The 24,563-nt window shown below is 42.8% G+C and overlaps 1 protein-coding gene across 1 annotated transcript in view; it reads right to left on the reverse strand.

Moving 5' to 3' along the window:
* Positions 1–24,563, reverse strand: part of LOC124805526 (hemicentin-2-like) — a 179,246-nt gene that overhangs the window by 86,775 nt on the left and 67,908 nt on the right. Inside the window, exon 3 of the mRNA XM_047266094.1 lies at positions 11,591–11,804. Within this exon, the coding sequence (XP_047122050.1) occupies positions 11,591–11,804 (214 nt within the window). The remainder of the gene's footprint in view (positions 1–11,590; positions 11,805–24,563) is intronic.

Here is a 24,563-nt window from a genome sequence, read left to right on the forward strand (position 1 = left end):
TACAGCACGATACATCATTCTAAATGACTTGTTTACAGTCGACGACTGTTTAATAGCGTAGTTTGTTCACACCACCACAACCGTCGCTTAGCAATGACTTGTGCAATGTGTGGTTTATGAGGAATTGCTCGAGTATTCTAACCCATTCCTTTTAACTCCCTAAGAACCGTCATTGCACTAAATGGAGTGTTGGTAGCACTTCGGACCTGACAAGTTTTTTTTTTGCTGATTTCGTGCTATTCTTTTGTGCCCCTACTCAGTTGAGTGATAACGTGCTTGTCTCCCTGCAGCGGGCCCGGGTTCGGTTACCGGCCGGTTTGGAGATTTTCCCCGCTAGTGGACTGGGTGTTGTGTTGTCCTCATCATCATTTCATCCTCATCATCTGCACGCAAGCCCCCGAGTGTGGCGTCAACTGAAATAAGAGTGGCACTCAGCGGCCGATCTTCCCCGGATGGAGCCTCCCGGCCGACAATGCTATATGCTCATTTCATTTGATATTCTTTTACATCCGCCCTCCACAGTGGTCGACGGTTCCAGACCGTCAGTACGTTACGTCTTCCGGGGGTTGGTTTAGCTCTGGTTTTTCCTTCACGTTTCAACTTCACAAGCACATCGCAAACAGTCGATTTGGGCGGCTTTAGAATAACTGAAATGTCCCAGAAGGATCTGTTAATTAACTGACATCCGATGAACTGTCTGTGTTCGAAGTCACAGAGGAGGAGTAGGAGGAGATTAGTGTTAAAAATCTCTTCGGCAACGAGGTCAACAGAGACGGCGTACAAGCTCGAATTAGAGAAGAGTAGAGAAGGAAAATGGCCATGCCCTTTCGAAGGAACCATTCCGGCATTTCCCTTACACGATGTGGGGAAATCATTGGAAGAAAAATTACGTGAAGCGAAATATAGTGTGAGGAGGGCTATGCGAGAGGCGTTCAATGAATTCGAAAGTAAAGTTCTTTGTACTGACTTGGCAGAACATCCTAAGAAATTTTAATCTTATGTCAAAGCGGTAGGTGGATTAAAACAAAATGTCCAGACACTCTGTGACCAACATGGTACTGAAACAGAGGATGACACACTAAAGGCCGAAATACTAAACGTCTTTTTCCAAAGCTGTTTCACAGAGGAAGACTACACTCTAGTTCCTTCTCTAGATTGTCGAACAGATGACGAAATGGTAGTTATCGAAACAGATGACAGAGGGATAGAAAAACAATTAAAAACGTTCAAAAGAGGAAGGGCCGCTCGAACTGATGGGATACCAGTTCGATTTTACACAGAGTACGCGAAGGAACTTGCCCCCTTCTTGCAGCGGTGTACCGTACGTCTCAAGAAGAACGCAGCGTTCCAAAGGATTGGAAAAGGGCACAGGTCATCCCCGTTTTCCAGAAGGGACGTCGAACAGATGTGCAGAACTATGGACCTATATCTCTAACGTTGATCAGTTGTAGAATTTTGGAACACGTATTCTGTTCGAGTATAATTACTTTTCTGGAGACCTGAAATCTACTCTGTAGGAATCAGCATGGTTTCTAAAAATGACGGTCGTGTGAAACCCAGCTCGCGCTATTCATCCACGAGACTCAGAGGGCCATAGACACGGGTTCCCAGGAAGATGCCGCGTTTCTTGACTTCCGCAAGGCCTTCGATACAGTTCGCCACAGTCGCTTAATGAACAAAGTAAGAGCATATGGACTATCAGACCAATTGTGTGATTGGGTTGAAGAGTTTCTAGATAACAGAACGCAGCATGTCATTCTCAAAGGAGAGAAGTCTTCACTTGATGAAAATGGCGCGCCGTGGTCTTCAACAATGAATGCAGATTCTGCTTTCATGCAAGTGATTGTATTTAGCGTGTACAACGTAGATCGTTAGCGGACCTGATAAGCGCTGTCTTGTAGAGTGCATTAGTTCTAGACACACTGGATCCAACCCAGGCCTTATGGTCTGGGGTGTGATAAGCTGCAGCTCTCGTTCACATTTGGTGTTTCTGGAGGGTACGCTAACCAGCGCTCGGTACGTGCAATATGTTGTTAGACCTATTATTTTGCGTTCCTGCGAAAGGAAGCTAATGTGTTGTTCCAGCGGGATAATACTCGTCCATACACTGTCCGCGAAATTCAACGTACTCTACAAGACGTGCATCAACTTCCCTCGCCAACACGATCTCCGGACTTGTTTGCAGTTGAGTACATGTGGGATATGATGGGACGAGTAGTGACTCGTGCGACTTGTCAATCAAAAACTCTTACAGAACTACGTGAACAGATCCAGCAGGCGTGGCATAACGTATCCCAGCGCAGTATTCACCATCTGTATGACCTAATGGATGCCAGAGTCATCGCCTGAATTGCCACCCGTGGAGGGTACACAACGTTCTAATAAGGGTGTTTAACCATGGACTGATACCTGGTACTTCAGAAGGGCTTGTGCTGTTTATTTATAAATGTAATCAGTTCATTTATTCTTCACTGTTGCAACAACGAATCTTGAGTGAATTGGAAACCTTTAAAAGAGTGCACTAATTTTTTCCCCGTCAGTGGATACGTGAGTTCGTACTGATTTTCAATAAATCGTTCAGTGCAACTTTTTCTTATATAACAAGTTAAAAAGCAACACCTAGCTTTAAAAAAAACGAATACACCTTCTAGAACTGATAATTTTGACGAGAGTAATCCAAAAATTGGTTTCCATTCAGGTTTCAAGTGCTGACGACACCAACCATTCAGGAAATTGAAGTACTTGGTCCCCTAGTCAGACGCAGTGTTAGAATACTCTTCTTCAGTTCTCATTTCATGGCTAACTATGCACGGTAGTATGTGCTGGTGAGAAGATGGGCACGTGACTGTTCTGCGCGGAGAGTGCAGGAGAATACTTTGCGGTGTTTCCAGTGTCTTTTCTTTCTCTGTCCCATGCCACACACTCCAGCTGTGGCCTCCTCTCGTAACTGACAAGGCTGAGGTTGTGTAAAGAGCGACACCACTAGTCAGTGGATGACTGGAAACGAGTGACCTGGGGTGATGAATCACACTATGTTCTGCAGCAGTCCGCTGGAAGGTTTCGGCGAGCACCGCGTTGGGCCACTGTTCCTGCTCCCGATTGCCCTAGAAGGATTTAAATGGTCGGAAGCCTGTCACTGTCTCTTGTTGTAGCAAAAGCTGCCATGTTTACTCTATGAGAACCATAATGAAAATTACAGTAGCTAAGCAACTTTTCTGCATTCCAGCGCCGGCCGCGGTGGCCGTGCGGTTCTAGGCGCTCCAGTCCGGAGCCACGCTGCTGCTACGATCGCAGGTTCGAATCCTGCCTCGGGCATGGATGTGTGTGATGTCCTTAGGTTAGTTAGGTTTAAGTAGTTCTAAGTTCTAGGGGACTGATGACCACAGCAGTTGAGTCACATAGTGCTCAGAGCCATTTGAACCATTTTTTTTTTTGCATTCAAGCTAAAATGAAAAGCTATGCTAAGTGTTCTGTACACACCCCAAGGCACACGCTACAGACCGACGCCGCAGAGCGACGCTGTTGGCAGGAGCGTCCCCTGGTACACTTCACATTGCCGCAGCACGTCGCCCCATTAAGCGCCGTCTTATGTGCAAACTCACGGTTACTCCTAGAATACGCGGTATAGTGGTAAATTTGAGGTAAGGTCTTATGGGACCAAACTGCTGCGGTCATCTGTCCCTAAGCCTACTCACTACTTAATATAAGTTAAGCTAACTTAACGCTATGGACAACAAACACACCCATGCCCGAGAGAGCGCGGTATAGTTCACTGGGTTTGTGCGCAGTAGCAACCTGCGATGCAGACGTCACAGATGACCTTGCAACCCTCAGTAGCCGGTCGCTATAATAACCTCTTGCTTTGTCACTATGTTTTTTAACGACTACAGGTTTTGTTAGGTGAATGTGATATTTTACCAATGACTGGTGATTAATTCAGAGTTACGCTGCAGTTTTTAGGTATGATGTTGGGAATTTTTCATTGTAAGTTTTGACTGGTTTTGTGTGGGATCACGAGTTGTACTCATCATCGCAGACAAAGAGAAAAATTAAGAATAAATGTCATTTCCTACGAAGAACGAGCGGAAAGCACCATCATCCTCAGCTATTAGCATAATCGAAATGCAGTACGGAGGTGTTGGGGGTCAGCATACTGCGCTCCCAGTCACTCTCTGGTTAGTTAGCGTGGCTCCACTCACATTTTGTCTAGTAATTCCCCACATTTCCTCATAACCTTAGTGCACCATATTCCAGACCTCCCACCAAGAAAAAGTCCTTGACATTACCGGGAATCGAACTCGGTGCCCCCGTGGCAGTCAGCCGCGGTAACTACTCAGCTACGGAGGCAGACAGAAAGAAGAGGATGAAGCAAAGGAGTAAGAACGTTTGCAAGGGTACTCCTTCGCTTTAACTTGCTAATTCCCTTCTGCACTTACCAAATTCTGCTGATTCGGGTTATGCAAGGGATTTCAAAAGTTAAGTGGTGAGTCTTCATCCGAAATGCAAGCTGAAGTGTGATGCAGTTCGAACTCTATATCTTCCCTTTTCCAGAGTTGATTTCTGGGGTATTAATGACCCTTAATAAAGAAGAAAAAGTGCAATCACAAAATCGAAGTTATTAAAGAGTGGAAGCCACTTTACAGGTAAATATAATACGGTATAATGAAGAAACTAGTAGTACACTGAACATTAACTATAAAAAGAAACAATGCTCTAAATGCGAGAACGTGCATTTGTGTAAATAATCAGAACTTATGCAAAAAGAAATAGCTTAAAAAATAGAATACAGATCTAGATGATCTCTCACTCACGGCAATGCTGAGTTACTTAAACAGATTTCAAAAGATAACTGAAGGTCCTTTTTCTGACTGAAAACAAATAGTTATGAAAGAACGATGTATTAATCCTTCATATGAAGATATTGCAAGCCTGGAAATTGTATATCTAATTAAGGGTTATGTTTTGTCAGGGATGTGCTGAAATATCCTCCTCCTAATGCTGTCACTAATAAAAGTTCAGCCTTCTACTAGGTTCTCTTTACGTATGCCTTAACAGGATGCAAAACCTCCGAAATGGTGAAAGAGGCTGACGTCATTCATAGACTTGGAGACATGGTACTATGGGAAAAAAGATGTTAGTAAACCCGTACACTAAAACACGTATGTTAAGAAACAAAACTTTTGTCCATTATGGGCGTAGAACACTGCGACTGTAATGAATGAATGTTTCCAGAAATAACTACAAACAATTGCCTTTTGTTATATTCTTCAATTTTTATTTTCCGTTACCGAATTCAAATCGCCTAGTGATTCATCATCACATGATCCATATTTATTGCATTTTTCGGCTTTATAGGGGTCGTGCAGCTGTGGCAAAATGTAAAAGTGAAATGTGTAAGCCCTGACTGAGGCGATAATTATTCACATTATGAGATCGATATAGTGGTATTACTTATGGTGATTAGTATCTGCTAGTTTGTTCCTGTCGCACACTTTACATACATCTAAATTAAGCGTACATAATCTACACACACCAGACAACGAATAAAAATGGAACTCCAGGTACAGTTAGAAATTTTCACCGGAAACAATATCGCACCCCACATCATCTTAAATGCGCTTACTGACTTAGCAAAAAACTTTTTCATAATTTCAAAGACCATTTAAACGCGAAAAGCTAAAGAACCCAGGCCGAAAAACTCTCTCTCTCTCTCTCTCTCTCTCTCTCTCTCTCTCTCTCTCTCTCCCTCTCCCTCCCCCCTCTCTCTCCCTCCCCCCCCCTCTCTCTCTCTCTCTCTCTCTCTCTCTCTCTCTCTCTCAACATACACACACACACACACACACACACACACACACACAGACAAATACCACCATCCCATATACCCATCCCACAAATGCCGACATAAGAAGAACCTTCATGCAGAACTGTAGAGCTGTAACGTTTATTTCATAATTAATAATCAATGTTTATTGGACATAAAGGTAAGCGTCATACACAATTTCAGTTCTAAAATTACAGATGAAATGTGATCCAAACTCATTGTTTAATATATTTAGCAAATAGCACATATCAGTTTTGTAACGTAAATACATGTTATTTTTGCAATAATGAACATAATATAAATAGAGATATGCAGGGTGGGGTAAATAAAAGCACCCTGGAGAAAAGAGGTCAAGGCTAGAAAGGAAAACAGCAGAGGAAGGGAAATACAGTACTAACCCGAATGTACAAGATGTTGAAAGTGACCACCACTCAACTCTTGGCACTTTTGGGCCCTAGTCAGCAAGTTTCGGAAGGCAGATCGGAGGTGGACTGCCGGAATCGCTGAAATCTCATCCGAAACGTTCTGCTGCAGTTATTGAAGTCTGTGAGGGTCGTTGCGATAGACCTTCGACTTAAGAGCTTCCCACACAGAGTAATCGGCCACAGACAGATCAGGTGACCAAGGTGGCCACCTATGGCCGCGACCAGACTGAGGGTCTCGGTGGCTCACTCGTCCGCATGATCGACGTGATATTCTGGTCTCTTACGACAGCGGCGGGTTGATTTAATAAGACTCGGAAGCATTTTCTTGTGAATTGCCGCGACATTTTCTAATGTGCGGGCACGTTTCGAAATACTGTTGACTTGTTCAAAACAGATTCTGTTTGACGCTATTTCCGGAATAAGCGTTGCGTGGCCCTCTTTCTTGGCACTTTGATAACATTATTGTTATCAAACATCTGACCATACCGTTTCCATGACTTCGTTGTCACGTAAATATATTTTCCACTACGCTCTGAACTAATGTAGATCACATGGCGGATGTACACGTGGTGTGCGCGTCACGGGGTATGGTTACATGCATATACGCACGTCCAATCGTACCCACTCGTGCGGGCCATTTTAATTTGCCCCACCCCCCCCCCCCCCCCTTCACGTACTGTCGCCATTCTGCAATGCAGATGATGAACAAAGAAACTGCTCCAATAAAAACTCTTAGAACATAACTTCAGTAATGGACAACAGCTTACTTATGCTTAAATTAAGTAATTTGTTGCCTGTGGCTAAATTTGTGAATTACTGTAGAACGTCACTGGAAAACATCCTTATGACGCGCGGGATTAGCCGAGCGGTCTAGGGCGCTGCAGTCATGGACTGTGCGGCTATTCCCGGAGGAGGTTCGAGTCCTCCCTCGGGCATGGCTGTGTGTGTTTGTAGTAAGGATAATTTAGCTTAAGTAGTGCGTAAGCTTAGGGACTGATGACCTTAGCAGTTAAGTCCCATAAGATTTCACACACACAAACATCCTTATGTTTTCCAGAACAATTTGTGCACCAAGAAGAAAACAACAAATACTGATAACTGTAAGTAATGTAAGTAAATGGATGTCATTTTGTGAATAGTTCTCGCCAGAGTCAATGCTTACATATTTCGGTTTTACATTTTGCTACAGCTACCTGACCCATATAGTGCTGCAAACATGCAATAAATATGCACAATCCGATGGCGAACTGCTAGGAGATTCGAATTCCGTAATGGAAAGTAAAAATTAAAGAATAAAACGAAAAGCGATTGGTTGAAGTAGTTTCTGGAAATTTTTACATACCATTACAGTTAGAAGCAGTGTTTATCTTCGCTACTGCAAGACACCCCTCTTTTTGTGAAAGCTCTTTGGTTTCCAAATTTTACGAGATGGAAGAATGACAAAAGCAATGAAAATTGTCCAGTAGACTTGGGCTCTAAAGTGCATAGCTTAAGAACTAAGCGTACTTATTCATCTTCGCTACTGCGAAACGCATCTCTGATGAACACGTGCTCATAGCCCTTATAGTATACACATCAGGGGCCGTGTCCACTGAACATTTTTACCGTTTTAATGCATACTACAACCTCGTAAAATTTGGAAAGCAAAGAGCTTCCAGTAGAAGAGACGTGTTTCACAGTACCGAAAATGAACAAGTGATCATAGCTCTTAGGGCGTGGATTTTAGAGCCCATGTTTACGAGACGTTATTCCTTCTTTTTGTGTTCATACTACCACCTCCGAAAATGCAATCATTAAACAAACTATTAAGGATAATAGTTATAATACTACTACTACTACAACTATTAATAATAATAATAATAATAATAATAATAATACCCATGTGATGAAAAATCCTGAATCTACTGATGACTGTATACGAGTTAAACAAGTGTGCGTTCTGTGCATACAACATTCTTAGTGGTGCAGTGAGACATAGGGTCATCAACGACACCATCACTCTCTGCACTTCTGCGCGTGATACCAGCAACATATTGCTACAACCGTGTGCAGACCATCAAATAGGGCAGTGTGTTGTACCTAGAGTACAGTGTACCAACAAACACACGATGTTATTTACTCGGTACTTCAATCTAGTGAGTGAATTTAAAATCACATGAAGGAATGCACACTAGAGACCACAATTAGTATTTTCCGTCATTTTCTATAGTTTTTGTTAGAGATGTGACTGTCTTTTGCGCAGTATTTGTAAATACTTCGCTTTACCGACATTTAAGTGCTGTGTAATATATTTAGCTTTTTTAAAAGTTGTTAGTAGTACAGATGCAAATTTTATATTGAGGCAAATGTTGTATGTTTAAACTACTATGTTGGTGTATAACACTGTAGCGTTTTTCCATAAGTTTACATTGAGGTGACAAAAGCCTTGGGATATCGATATGCACTTGTACAGATGGCAGTAGTATCACGTACACAGGGCTGTGCTCGGATGGAGCTGTCATTTGTACTCAGGTGACTGACACGAAATGGTTTACGATATGATTGTGGCGCGCGACGAGGATTAACAGACGTTGAACGCGAAATTGTAGTTGGAGCTAGACGCATGGGACATTCCATTCCGGAAGTCTGTAGGGAATTGAATATTCCGAGATCCACAGTGTCAAAAGCGCCCCGAGAACTTCGCATTTCAGGCATTACCTCTCACCACGGACAATCCAGTGGTCTGTGGCCCCCATCTAACGACCGCGAGCAGCGGCGGTTGCATGGAGTTTTCGGTGCTAACAGACATGGAACAACGAGTGAATTACCGCAGAAATCAATATAGAACGTACGACGAACGTATCCGTTAGGATAGTGAAACAAAATTTGGCGTTAATGGCCTATGGCAGCAAATGACCGAAGTGAGTGTCTTTACCAGCAGCATGGCCGCCTGCAGCGCCTCTTCTGGGCTCTGACCATATGCAAACTGGTGGTGGCTCCATAATGGTTTGGGCTGTGTATACATCGAATGGACTGGGTGCTCTAGCTCTTCGGCTACTTCGAGATCATTTGCGGTAGTTCATGGACATCATGTTCCCAAACAAAGGTGGAATTTTTATCGATGAATATGCTGCATGTCAACGGGCCGCAATTTTCACGCCTGGTTTGAAGAACATTCTGGATAATTTGAGCGAATGGGTTGACCACTCGCGACTGCTACGGTCGCAGGTTCGAATCCTGCCTCGGGCATGGATGTGTGTGATGTCCATAGGTTAGTTAGGCTTAAGTAGTTCTAAGTTCTAGGCGACTGATGACCACAGATGTTAAGTCCCATAGTGCTCAGAGCCATTTTTGGTTGACCACCCACACCGCCCGAAGTGAATATAATCGAACATATATTGCACATAATTGTGAGGTAAGTGCATAAAATCGTGCACCGGAAACACTTTCGCAATTATGGACGGCTATTGAGACAGCATCACTCAATGTTTCTGCAGGCAACTTCCAACGACTTGTTGAGTCCACGCCACGTCGAGTTGCTGCACTATCCAGACCAAAAGGAGGTCCGACAAGAAAGTAGGAGGCGTCCCACGACATTTGTCACCTCAGTGTAATAAACACAACAGATACAGATAACAGAGTCATCAATAATGTGATCTCCAACACTATTTACAAATGTCTGCCAATGCTGGGGTAACTTTTCGATTCCAACTGTAAAACTCACGGGAGAGAATTTTCATCCGGAAAGGAAGTTGCTTGGAGTTTGTTCAGTAGAGGTAAAAATCTGAGGGCGGAACATTAGGCGAATAAGGTGGCTTTGGAACGATTTCCCATCCCGACTCCTGTACAGTGTTTTCGTCAGTCTAACAGAATGCTGGCGGACGATATCTTGGAGTAGCACCACACTGGACGCTATTTTTATGGTTGTTGTTCTTTTACTGCGTCTCTTAGACGTCTCAGTTGTTGAGAATAAATGTCAGTAGTGATGGTTACATCACGCTGAAGCAATTCGTAGTAGACCGCACCGTCGCTGTTCCATTGGACGCATAACATTATCTTTTCTGGATGCGGGCATGTCTTTGTAGGGAGAGCTGCTGCTTTTTATCGGACAAACTCTCCCTTCTCTTCCTAATTTCAGGATAAAGACGCCATTTATCGTCACCAGTAATCACGCGGGGTAAGACAGGACGATGTTGTTCGCGAGCTAATTCACAACAAGCGATCAAAGATGCACAAATGGCCGCCAGCTGATTTTTGTGATTTTGGGTTAGAGCGTACGGTACACAAACTCCAGATATTTTAATCTTCCCCATTCCGTCGAAACATTGCACGATGGGTGGAACGATCAGAGTTCATCGCATTTGCTCGTACTCGAGTCCACTGACGTGGATCTTTGGGGATTAATGCATTCAAACGACCTTCATCTAACCCCGAATGTCTTCCTGAACGTGCAGAGCGACTAATGTCAAAACGATTCTTCTGCGATCGGGAAATTTTCTTCCTGTGCTCTGTCCAATTGCAGTATCGCCATACACTGTCACCCCTCTATTGATCTGAAAGAGAAGAATATGTCGAAAATGTTCCGATATACGAACTTGGCACTTCATTTTGTCGCGTCCACAGCACCACTCACTATCTCCAAAAGTCAAAACGACAATATATAAACTGAAACAGCAAGAGCGAACTACAAATAAAATACGACAATCGACAAATAAACCCATAGCAACCGGAATATCAAAATGCAAAACGAAACCGCCAAGAACTTATGCACTAATCTAGTATTTATGTGACATGACTGTTAAGCAATAATCCATAGGTCACGCATCGTCTATTACCTTGAAACATGCAAGGTTTTTTTTACCATGGGTCGTCCAATCCGTCAAAATGAAAAGAAATACTTTAATGTCTTAACAGTCTCATCTGTTTTGAAAATGGAAATGTTTAGTAGTGTACAATAGCTTTTATGTCAGAGCGTAACTGGTTTTTATAATATTGAAATTTGATTTGATTTCTCTTAGTGGTTATTGGTGTGTAGTACAGTACTAACGTAAGAGATACATGGTACAATAATATACTGATGAAACTTTCTCTGTGGCACCACTTTTCTATTTCAGTAGAATGTTTATTCCTAGGTATTTTGCCATGTTGCACCTTGCAACTTTTTTTATATTTCGCGAAGCCATAATTTTTTGGAGTAATTTTTTTTTTATTTCAGAAAAAGATTCCTGCGTGTAAAAAGTGAATGTCGTCATTTAAAAACGGAATGAGAATACATATCATATTTCCATTACATGTCTGGCTATAGGCAGCAGTCTGAATTCCACAGCAGGTAGAGGTAAGTGCGGGCAGACAGCAGGTTACTCACCCACGACGTTGAGCGTGACGGTCCTGCTGAGCTTCTGCTCGGCGGCGCTGACCTGGCACTCGTAGTGGCCGGCGTCGCGTGGCTGCACGTACTTCACCTGCAGCGTCCACGTGGACGTCGAGTCGACGAGGAACGCCTGGAAGCGGTCGTCCGCGATGAACGTGTACCGGTCCACCGTCAGGATGTGCGAGTCGCGGCGACGCACCCACGACACCTGCCACAGTCAGAGGGGACCATCACCAGGGAAGGGTTTCCAACCAGTGGGCGAAGGGTGTGGGAATGTTTCTAGTTTTCAACAAACAGGTAATGGTCGCTATAATATACTCGAAGTCGCTGACCTTTTCTTGAAACAGATAGCAGATATTGAAACCTACGACGAAATTTGTTAGTCACCAACGTTGATCCTTAAGGATGTATATTATGTATAGGGCGTTTATAGATTATTTGTACAAAAATAACCTCATTCGTGGAAAGTGTAAATTTCTTACAGAAATGCACGAAGTGTATTTTCCACTGATCACCTAGAACAATGTAACCACCGACCTACTACCGCTATAAACCTGTCCAGGCGATGATGCGTCACCTGGCGAGGAATGACTACCAGTCAGACACACGCACAGTGCATGTGGCGTCAGTGAGCATGCTGTTCATGTGTAATGGGGAAGGCATGCGATCTATCGGAGTTTAACATAGGGCAGACTGTGATGGCCCAGAGGCTCAGAACGAGCATTGTGGAAACTGCACAACTTGTTGGGTCTTTGAGGAGTGCTGTGGTGAGTGTCTTCAACACGTGTTGAAACAATAGGCGTTGTGCAGCTGGGCAGTCACCACTCATTACAGACGTCAGATGTCGCAGGCTCAGAAGACTGGTAAAACAGAATGGGCGATGAACGGTGGTGGAACAAACACCAACCTTTAATGGTGAGCAGAATACAAGTGTGCCTGAACACACAGTGCTCTGAACACTCCTACCAATGGGCCTCTGCAGCTGACAACCCATGAGTAGTAGGGCAAGGGAACATCAGCATACTTTTGTTAGTGTGGGTTACTTATGTCAGGGGCAAATATACATTCAGGTGCAATCTTATTCCTCTCTTCTGATTGACAGGTCCTTAACCTATCTTTCTGCTAAGTGAGTTATGATCCCTGGGGATAATGCATCATTATGGAAAATTTACCCACCACTCCCCCTCCCCCTCCTTCTCCTTCTTCCAACCCCTCTCGAAACGTCGAAACCTCCTCCTCCCCACTTGCCAATACACTTTCAGGCTTGCATTATCCGAATAGCCCCTCCCACTCTAACAATTTGATTGACTAATTAATTAAATTGATCAATTAATTAACCCCTACCATCTGGTAAATCGCCCTAGCCCTCATCTCACACCCTCCTCCCCTCCAACCTGGAATTTGTTGGCACTATGCACTAGAGGAAGGATCTCAAAAACAGGAAATTCAATTACATGGCAGAAGGTATATTCCTTATTTATAAAATATTCGATCTACAGTTGCTGGACCTCTGCTAGTTATCATTCTCCATCGTTTGGTAAGAGTCAGGTCTTGTAACATACATCTAAGAATAAGTAATTAATTCCATCGCTATTTTTTTATTCCGAATGTAGTCTGCCTCCGTAGTTTAGCAGTAGTGTTACTGACTACGACGTAGAAGGCCCAGGTTCGATTCCCAGCAGGAGACTGGGTGTTGTGTGTCCTTTATCATTATTTTCACCATCATTGACTCGCAAGTTGCCGATGTGGCGTCACCTGAAAAGGAATTTGCAATAGGGCGTCTAAAATCCCCCGCATGGGGCCGCCCAGCCAACACTGCCATACAATCATTTAATTTTTTTAATTCCGATTGTGCAAGGAATATCATTGATGTAACTCATCATACATAATTACACTGTCGAAAAACTTTTGATAACAAAGCACATGCCTCTTGGCATCCACCAGGCGGCACCATGCACCAATGTCCTAGAGAACGACACTACACCCGATGAGGACAACGCCTGCACTGTCATATTGGCTGCAACACAGCCAGCCGCCTCGTGCAGTGCACAGACCAGAAGTAGCACTAATCCTCAAAACCAGAGATTCAGTTGGTGGCAGCCTTTTGACATTTATTACCTGAGAAATTCCTTTCGAAATAAATGCTCTCTCTCTCTCTCTCTCTCTCTCTCTCTCTCTCTCTTTCTCTCTCTTTCAAGTGGTTACATCCTGTAGTGTGCCACTGTCAGGCCTGCACATGCCATCACTCGCTGTCAGATCGAACAACAAACAATTCAGGATTTACCTGATAACCCCCAGCTGTGGATGTCTTGAAAATATCCCTCACTCTTTCAGATTGATTGAGTAATTAATTAAATCAATTCCCTTTGTGTGGGACAGTTCCTTTTTGCATGCGATTGGTCGATATCAGGATTGGAATATTTGGCATGATTCATTCCGGAAACCACCCGGTTCCCGAACATGACCATATATTTTTCCCCTCTTGCCTCCTTTTGGTGGATACTGGTACAATTGGGGTATTTGGTAGGAATTCCATTGCATTAGAGCAGGTTGAACATTTCAAAATTCAGCTCATTTGCATACTATGTCCTATGTGCTTAAACTACCTGTGGAGGGGTTAGATTGCTGTGTGTGTTCACAATACAACTATCAGATACAATAAATTGATCAATGGGTAATTTGATGTGGCGAGTGAGTCTTTACAGCGCAGTGTAAGGCTTCAGTTGATTCTCTCAGCTACAACAGGACAAAGAATAAGTAGGAGGAGGGGAAGGAAGGTTCTGAAGCGTGATAGGACAGAAACAACAACAACTGTGACTACGACAATACACTCTGATGTACAAACACGACACACTTGAAACACGATCTAGCCCGAAACCCTACTTGTGTCTAGATGTCAGAGATAGCTGAAACACTCACACATCCCGCATGAAGCATGAAAATCCCCTCGTACACCACCTGCGCCAATGCTCAGAGGCCGCAGAAAACTGCTGCAGTTGTGGACATGTGTGTACGCCAGAGCGCATCACCCCCAGCCATGGAGGGCATGTGGGGATGACTAGGATGGTAGCAATTCGGATTTTATCGACACATCCAGCACCAACATGTGGCAGTTATCAATATTTAATTGCACAGTTTTCGGTGGAGAATACATGCAACAGACATGATCGCGGACTCTGCCCAATGCATACTGAGTATTAGTTCGGTACTCAGCTATACAGAGAGCGCCCTCGCTGGGACCTGCCCATGCAACAGCATGCAAGAACCGAGTAGCCTGCTGGCTGGATCCTTTCTTTGTACCTGCTGCCCGCGATTGAGTTACGATCGAAATACCCATTCGTCCCCGTCAAAGGCTACCTCTGGCATGCGCTCCCATTCGCCAACAACGTCGTCCTAATAAACCAGCCTCATATTTATCACTGTAACTACAGTTAAATATTACGATTACACCCACAATCTGAGGATATTCGACGATGAGCGAAGTATTGGAAATACCTCCTCCTGATGCTGTGGCTGTGGAAATATCTGTACCTATATTCCTCTAATGACTGTACATAATTTTCCACGTAAAATCCTTCACCCACACCTCATGGTTATAGATGCATTGAATCACAATCTCCAACATCAAATCCATACCTCCCTTACAACGGTACACAATTATTTTCTTTGCACACCGGAGAACAATGACCACAATAACTTTACACCTCAACAGAAACCTTATGAACCTGCTGATCACAGTGAATCTATCATACATCCTCTACTAAGTACAATACTTCGCCAAAAACTGATTGCTGGTGCCACGAATTAATATCGAGCGAAAATCCGTGGTGGATGTATATGCCTCATTTGTATTCCTTGTGAGTGATATCAGTCTCCCTTACAAAGAGAGACATAATTGTCTAATATGCGACTAGATGTTCAAAACACGATTCCCACAAACATGCATAAAAAGCGGTCTTGGTTGTACAGGCACACACAAGTATCGCTAAAAATATTAACGTTAAAAACTGTACATACTTCATTAGTTAAAGTATGGTGTTGCCTCCGCATGAAGTGGTCTTCCACACTACATACATTGTGATAACGAGGTGTACATTAACAGACCGAAAAAGATGGTACACGTCACCAGCGGCGTAAGCTTGTAACAAAGTCACCCATATCACCGAATTTACAAAGTGATTTTGGCTAAGGAACGTAGTTTTAAGCCAATATTAGCAACTCTCTCTTGTCGCTGCTAGATATTTCCCACACTAACGAACTGCATGTGTAGCACAGTCTATATCAATACCATGTAGACAGTGTAACAGAGGTTCTGTGATATATCTACTGGCTATAGGTGAGGGAGGATGATGGTTGATTGAGAATGATCATATACCACAGATGGTACGCTATGTCAGGAATCACTTAAAAAACGCAACTGTCGATTGTATTCATAAGAAATGTACAAAATATTATGACCAATTCGCTGTTTTTTTTTGTCTATAGCGCTACGCTTTCTGATAGTAATGCTGTCTGCGATTTGGAATCGAGTCTATCCATTCAACCACATACTTCCGTTGGACCCTGTGGAGAAATGTTTTAATGAGTACAGCCACCGGTGAATTATATTTGTAGCACTCTCATATCTCGAAACGTCACCCGGTTTGAACCTATCTGCTAACGGTACCATACAGCAAAACTCCATTGTGATTTTTTAGAGTCTCTCTGCATATTTTAACTGTTATTCAGTCCCTGCCCCGCCTTCCCTCCAGCTTTATCCAAGTGATTGGTCGATTTTAAGTCAGAACAGAGCAGAGTTCAGAGAGCACTATATCTAAGGCCTCCTGCATCCGGAAGAGAAACAGGGTGAGCTGAGGTAATGCGACAGGACCCTGTTTTGGCCACTCGGTGGAAATGAGGACATGTTGACATATCTCTGCCAACCATATACAATGTCCATGGCTAGCGCCAAACGAAGCTTCCTCCTGCAACGTGAGTTTGTGGATAAAAATTGTATGAGTAGTTAAGGTGATATTAATTATAAGGAAAATTGGGAAGACTGCACATCATACTGGAACTGGAAGAAGGAGTAGGAGGATGTTACTACTGCACTGCGGTGCATCTCTGAACTACACACAGGTACTGCAGTCCGAACGTGATCTGTGTCCTTCAGTGAGCTTTCATGTCTGTCACCCAACTTCCTATCCTTTTTATTTTGTACCATGCAACAGAGAAAAACTACGAACTACTACAACTCCACCAAGGTCAGCCGGTAGGGAACTCGATGAGGTATTACCACGATCCCCTCTTATGATACACTGAAACAAATACCGTCTACGTACTAGCATTGAGCATATGTAGCGATCCTATTAAATACATAAATTTTGATCCATTGGAACAGATGAACTTTGGTCAAAGTCGTTGAACAGACCAATGTAATTTTCTTCAACTGTACTGCGGAAGGACCATATGTTACAGACTATCAATCACAAGAGAAGGTCCTTGTGCTGTTCTTTCATGATCAGCTTGATACATTGTTCTTTTCTACTGTAACATATCCAAGCAGTAAGTGACTACAGCTGCATACATAGCCATACATTTAGTTTTTTTTTTTTCCACCACGAATTAATGATCTTTGTCAGATGCTAATTAAACATTTGCACATTTCCATTGGCTCTCACAGAAAGCTGGACATTGCATGGTGTAAACTATGCTGCTCTCACTCACACAAGATGATTGAAGTAGACGACAGAGGTGGTGTTTGTTACTGACAAAAATGTGGAAGACATTGCAACATACGGAAACTGAAAAAGTTTGCAGCATTTGGAGAATTTCAAAAAAGCTGCCCAAAAGTGATGACCTCTACATTTAATCTCATCTTTCACAGTGACTGCGTAGCAGAAGTGTAGCTTTTCCAATTAAAAGAGAACAAGAGCATTGATTCCATATATTGCATGATCGTAAGTGATCATTGGTTTGGTGGTGGCCACCTCCAGAATTTGTTACTCCCACCAAGATGCTTTCCCTCTCTTGCAGTTCACATTCTGTGGTGTATAGTCCTATTACAGTACAGGCTACAAAATTATACACTGCTCTGTGCGGGTGACATCAGTCACTGGTCATCCACTTCAGTGGATCAATATTTGTATACTTAATAGAATCGCCACAAATGCTCAATACCAGCATGCAAATGATATTTGTCTTTGTTGTATCAGAAGAGATGGACGTCGTAATATCGAGATCTCTACCGAGTGATGTTAATGAACTTACTTTAGTTAGTAGACTTTCTCTATTGGATGATACAAAATAATAAGATAGTGGGGTAGTTTGGGTGACAGACATGAAGGTACCCCTGAGGGATGCAGATTACCTTCGGATTTCAATACCTGTATGTAGTTTGGAGATGCATTACAATGCAGTAATAAAATCCTCGTCCTTATTCAGTTCCCATATGATATGCAGTCTTCCTGAATTTACTGATACTCCACCTCAACTGCTCATACTGTCTTTTCTTCTACATCATGTTGCAGGAAAAGCTTCGTTCGGCGCTGGCCTCACTCATTGTATATGACTGGCAGAGGTATGACAACATGTTCTCATTTCCCCCGAGTGGCCAAAACAGGGTCCTGTCGCATTACCTCAGCTCACCCTGTCTCTGTATGGGACGCGTTAGGTCTTGGTTATAGCGGTCTCTCACTTCTGCTCAGTTCTGGCTTACACTGGACAAGTGTACGGAACGTTACCATTTTTTATCGAAAAAATTGGCCACGTGCGAGAAGGATTCGAACCCTGCGGGTTTCTGTAAAACCTAATTATTTATAGAGACAGTTGATCCATTCCGAGATTCGAGGATCTTGATGATTCTTCCTGTTATCGATACTGATAAAGCAAGACGTTGGGCGCTCAGATGCTGCGATTTACGAAAATGTTTTAATGTCAAGTTTGAATTCGGGTAATAAATGAAAAACGACTGTTTTTCGTATGGTATGGCTAAAAATTAAAAATTTTCTTATTTTCCCCCTCTTACTTGTATCGTTAAACATTTTGTCTTGCAAAAATTTCAAGATTCTGCGTCAAGGGAAGGACGCTATGGATTTTATTGAGTGAGTTCGCGAGTGTCTAAATATGTAACATAAACGGCGGTATCTTTTGATTGCATTGACTTACAAGCTAACGTTCATTATACTGTCATGGGACCATAGACCTCATTATGCAACATAAATTTCAAGTAGATGCGTCTAGCCGTTACAGAGACAAAGGTGTCTTAACAGAAGGACGGACGGACGGACGAGGAGTCTGATAAGAACTGATAAAAAAATTCTTTTCATATAATTACAAATGAACAGTTTCCTGATTTCCTTCTTTGGCGGTACTGTGAAACCTTGCTTGTTGGTAAACTTGATGACTCTAGTTGAAAGGAATTTCAAATTGAGTGGGTTTACAAGCATCAAAATATGTGACATAAATGGCCGTATCTTTCGACTGCATTGACTAGATGCTTTAGTTTTTTGCATCGCCTAGGGACCCTTCACCTTACTATGTGACACAAAATTCAACTTGATGCGCCAACTTTTTCCTGAGAAAAAGTGCTCTTAAACAGTCGGAGGACAAACGGAGAGACAGACGGACAACTAAGAGATGCTTTAAAGGTTCCGTTTTTACCGACTGAGCTACTGAACCCTAAAAAATGGATTCGCAAAGTGTTTATCGTATCATAAAATACTGAATAGTTTTCGGATGTTTAATTTATGAAGCGCATTGTATTCAACGTGTTGTATATTCCTTAGCACTCGATGAAAATGTAAATATCACAGGCACAGCCCGGCGGTTTTTGTCAGAATCGCAGGCAGCGAGCTTGAGTTCCGAGATGAAATCCTGGACTTAGTAGCAATGAAGAATACAACAGCTTGATGTGACGTAATTACCAGCATTGAACAACGTGTAGAATTTCAAAGTTTCTCTGGCAACAGCCCGAGGGGCAGCGATCTTAGGAAACATGGGTATTCGTTGAGCAACTGAATGAGGAGATACAAAAGAATTTCCGGCGCCCAGTGTCATCAAGAGTGTAGCCTAATATTCAGTATTGACATTATATGATCATAAGGAGATGCAAAAAAGAACTTCTTATATGATGTAATGGACGCCTGGTCTCTTTAAATATGAGTAAATGTAAGAAAATGCTCTGACAAAGAGAAGGGACGCAAGTACATCCCATTATACGTATGACTTGTGAAGACTTTATAGAGCTTCATCACGACTATTTATGCGCACAGAATGTTACTTTGAACAACGTAATGAATATTGCTGACTGCACGACTTATCATTTATTAAAGCATGGCGTTCTACACCTCCAGTTTCAGCGCTCTCTCGAACTTGTTGACAGGCAGCACGAAAATCGACGTGTTTACAGTGAGGTGAGCTGGCGTGTTAGAAGCCATTTGTTAGATCGATATTTTTGTCTTTTGCGTGAGGTCGATATGCTCCTGGAAATGAGAAATGCGTGTGTTCCTGAAGTGGAACAAACTTCATAGCCAAATAACTTTGCTTTCCTTGTCAATACAAAAATCCATCTTTAGGGAAAGCATCTGCTGATGATGCATTTATCGACTATGCACAAACATTCAAAATGAAATTTTCACTATAATAGAACAGATGCAGACTTTGAACGCCATCTACCTATTCCACGCAACCTTAAATTATAGTTTCGATTTAAGGTTGTGGCTGCGCTTCAGGTGATTTTCATTTCCATTACTCTCAATATTCAGTGATTTTTGAAGACAGTCGCTATCGGCTGCAGCGTAAAGTAATTGCCCTGCTATGCAACAAGGAATGTAAAGAAAAATTTGAGAACAAGAGGAAATTTTATATTACTACAGGCATTTCCGGCAGGATCGATAGACTTTTTTTTATAAAAAGTTGGTGCAGACGTAGTATCAGAGATCGGTTCCACGTATGTCTGCGGAAACTGTTTTCAACAATGAAGAACTACACAATGCTTTTGAAAAACTCACTGCTTAAATCGTAAAGCGACCTGCGTGTTACGTCTACAATGCACACGAACGCGACTGCACCAAGTATACACGCTCTTACAAAAGAGAAAAAGAGCTAAAACGTTGAGCATGCGAACGAATTGAACATCATTATATGTATTATGTCTGATTAAGTAAAACTGTATGGCAGCAATCTATTTTTCGTTTGTTTGTTTAATTTATATCAATGGAATCTCATTTAGAGTCATTTACATGATTCTGTTTGCAAAATTAATTAGCCTTAAAAATACGTGGTGTTTGCGTCGCCCCTCTCTGGTCTTCACACAGTTACCCCATCCCTACCATGATACGTAGGACGTGACTCCGTGTACCGCCGTGTAGCAGCGCTTGTCCATTGCTGCAGGAACACTGGGTATTTCTCGTGTTTCGCTCTCCCTGTTAACTCACATACTTCAAACTGATTTTTTAGTGACACATAAATGGGCACCATGAGGTTCAAAGAGGAACTGAAGGAACGATTTAGCAAATAGATAAGTTGCAGTAGAACAGGTGGAGAGACTGGACAAAAACGGAGTCTCAGATGTAGCCAAATCGGATTAAGACCACCTTGGGTTGATCTGCGGCACGCAGAAGCCCCCAGTATCCTCGAGAGTGGAAGGGCGCTAGAATACGAATCCAGCAATAGACGATGACACAACGGAAAAGGATGCGAAGCTTAAGATTCCCTGTCGTGAAAGGTAGAGACAATTAATGCATCCAAAGGTTACTAGTCAGATGTGGCCACATCTTCAACAGTTATGGCTCTTGTGATAGTGCCGCCTGTGAGTGTGATGCACAGGAACCGACTGATGACAGACTCCTTAGAAACTCCAGAGAAGATCTGAAATAATTCCATGAAATCATTCCTTGTACCACCGTCCGGTTAACAAATTTAAGCACTGATTTATAAATTCATACTTTATACAAAAAAAAGTTTTTGCTGAGAAATGAAATTTAGGGAATATATTTATCTAGGGAATATATTTAAGTGATTAACTTTGCAAGATCAGATAAGACGTTGCAAGTGTGAAATGCCGGTAAATTAATAACCAATATAACCGCCAGAATGTTGACTGCAAGCATGGAAATATGAAGACACTCTGTAGAGCATTTTGCGTAACAACAGCGGTCTTTAGGCGACCGTTATCCTGTTGGAATACGCGCCCTGGTATGCTGTTCATGAATGACAGCACAACAGGTCGACTCATCAGGCTGACGCACAATTTTGCAGTGAAGGTGCGCGGGACAACCACGAGAGTGCTCCTGTTCTCATACGAAATCGCACCCCAGGCCATAACTGTAGGTGCAGCGAATCTAGCAACCAGAATGCTTGGTTGCAGTCCGTCAACTGGTTTCTTCCTAATGTACCCACGGCCATAACTGGCACCGAGACAGAACCATCTTCCACCAGAAAACACAACATACATCCACCCTGCCTTCCAATGAGATACCGCTTTACACCACTGAAGTCGCAAATTGTGGTGGGTTGGGGACAGTGGAACGCAGGCTACAGGACGTCTGGCTCGGAGCTGTCCTTGACCTAACCGATTGCTAACAGTTGTGTCACTGTGGTGCCAAATGAGGCTCAAATCGCTGCCAGATCCGTATGCCGAACACAGTGGTCTCTCTTCTCGGTAGTGCCTTGTAGTCTTCCGTGTTGTGCTTGGGTAGCTCAAATGGTAGAGCACTTGCCCGTGAAAGGCAGAGGTCCCGAGCTCGAGTCTCGATTCGACACACAGGTTTCATCTGCCACGAAGTTTCATATCAGCGCAGATTCCACCACAGATTGAAAATTTCATGCCGCACGGAGTGACTGCGCGGTTAGAGGCGCCATGTCACGTTTTGCGCTGGCCCTTCCGCCGGAGGTTCGAGTCCTCCCTCGGGCATGAGTGTGTGTGTTGTTCTTAGCATAAGTTAGTGTAAGTTAGTTTAAGTAGTGTGTAAGTCTAGGGACCGATGACCTCAGCAGTTTTGTCCCTTAGGAATTCACACACATTTGAACGTTTCCCTTCCGGAGCCCTGTCTTCCTGCGACCATACATTCTCGTGACTACCGCTGTCAGTAATCACACACAGTGGCTACATTCTTGCCAACTCTTTCTCCATTATCGCATAAGGAACATCCAGCTTCTCTTAACACTGTTAGACGACCACAATCAAACTCAGTGAGATGTTGATAATTGCGTCTTTGTCGCCATAAAGGCATTCTTGACTAATATCAACTCATCGCCTCCAATGACCAAGGTAACTAACGCTTGCGACCGTTTCTGAGCGTATTTAAAGGAAACCAGATTTGTATCTGCATTGTGATCTTACCCGACTGACGCGAAATTGGAATTGACATCATCTTTCACATGAAGAAACGTGCGTACCAACCTTCGTTTGTGCCATTCAGCTTTTAGGCTGTTGGTGTAATTCATGTAAATATTAAGTAAGAGTAAAGAACAAAACAAGATCGTGTGCAGTGTGCTGCAGTACAGAGTAAGTTGGGGTTTTATTAGAACCAAAAAAAATACAAAAGTTCAAAAAATGTCCGACAGATGGCGCTTAATCTGATCAGAATAGCAATAATTAGCACAATAAAGTAAGACAAAGCACAGAGGATGTTCTTTAGAGGAAATGCTCAATATGTCCACCATCATTCCTCAACAATAGCTGTAGTCGATGAATAATGTTGTGAACATCACTGTAAAGCATGTCTGGAGTTATGGTGAAGCATTGGCGTCGGATGTTGTCTTTCAGCAGCCCTAGAGATGTCGGTCGATCACGATACACTTGCGACTTCAGGTAACCCCAAAAGCCAATAATTGCACGGACTGAGGTCTGGGGACCTGGGAGGCCAAGCATGACGAAAGTGGCGGCTGAGCACACGATCATCACCAAACGACGCGCGCAAGAGATCTTTCACCCGTCTAGTAATACTTTTCTTTTGTTCTAAGAAAACCCCATGTCATTCCAAGCATGTGTGTCAATTTGTACGTCTCTATCTACATTATTCCATGGTTTATTAAGTTTTCAAATTTAGGCTTACTTTTTGATTACCCGGTACATGGGATGAAAATGGCCAAAGGACTTTACGGAAAGTATCTTAATACCTATAGAAAAGAAAAAGAACAGTATAAAGTTTGAGAAACATAGAATAATAGCCTGATATCGCATGCAGCCAAAGTCAAGCTGAGGACGCTCAACAAAAGGCTATATGGAAAGCTGAATTGCGTAATGGCAGATGAAGAATTTGGTTTTTAGGCGAGATGTGGGAACTATAGATGCCATTAGGCTATTTACAGTGATGGGGGAGAGGTACATGGAGAAGAAAAGGAAAGGGTATGTTGTGTTCATTGATTTTGAGAAGGCTTTTTACAGTTCCAGATGGGACATACTGATGGAAATCCTAAGGAAACATGGAGTTGGCTGGAGGGATAGACGGCTAATTAGAAATCTATATCTGAAGCAGAGAGAAAGAGTAAGAATAGGAGGTGTGATGAGTGCAAAAATTAAACTGGGAAGAGGTGTACAACAAGGCTGTGGTTTGTCAACAACACTGTTCAATATCTACCTGGAGGAAATTATTAATGAAAGTTTTGAAGGAAGGAGAAGAGTTTGTATAGGACATCGGAGAATGGAGTGTACAAGATTTGCTGAAGACATGGTTGTGATGGCAAAGAGTGCGGAACAAATGTTACATGATCTAAACACACAATCAGAAGAATATGGAATGAAGATTAACAAGAAGAGGACGAAACGCATGGTAATTGGACGAAAGGGAAGAAAATGTCTTTTGAAAATAGGGGGGAGAGGAAATACAGCAAGTGAATAACTTCAGTTACTTGGGAAGTTTAGTAATGGATGATATACATTACTAAATAGAAATTAGGAAAAGAATTGCAATGGCAAAAGTTGGATCCAAGGGGAAACAGAAATTACTTTGCGGACCACTAAACAAAGATTTGAGGAAAAGAC

The sequence above is a fragment of the Schistocerca piceifrons genome, chromosome 7 (genome assembly GCF_021461385.2).
Source record: "Schistocerca piceifrons isolate TAMUIC-IGC-003096 chromosome 7, iqSchPice1.1, whole genome shotgun sequence".
NCBI classification, from domain to species: domain Eukaryota; kingdom Metazoa; phylum Arthropoda; class Insecta; order Orthoptera; family Acrididae; genus Schistocerca; species Schistocerca piceifrons.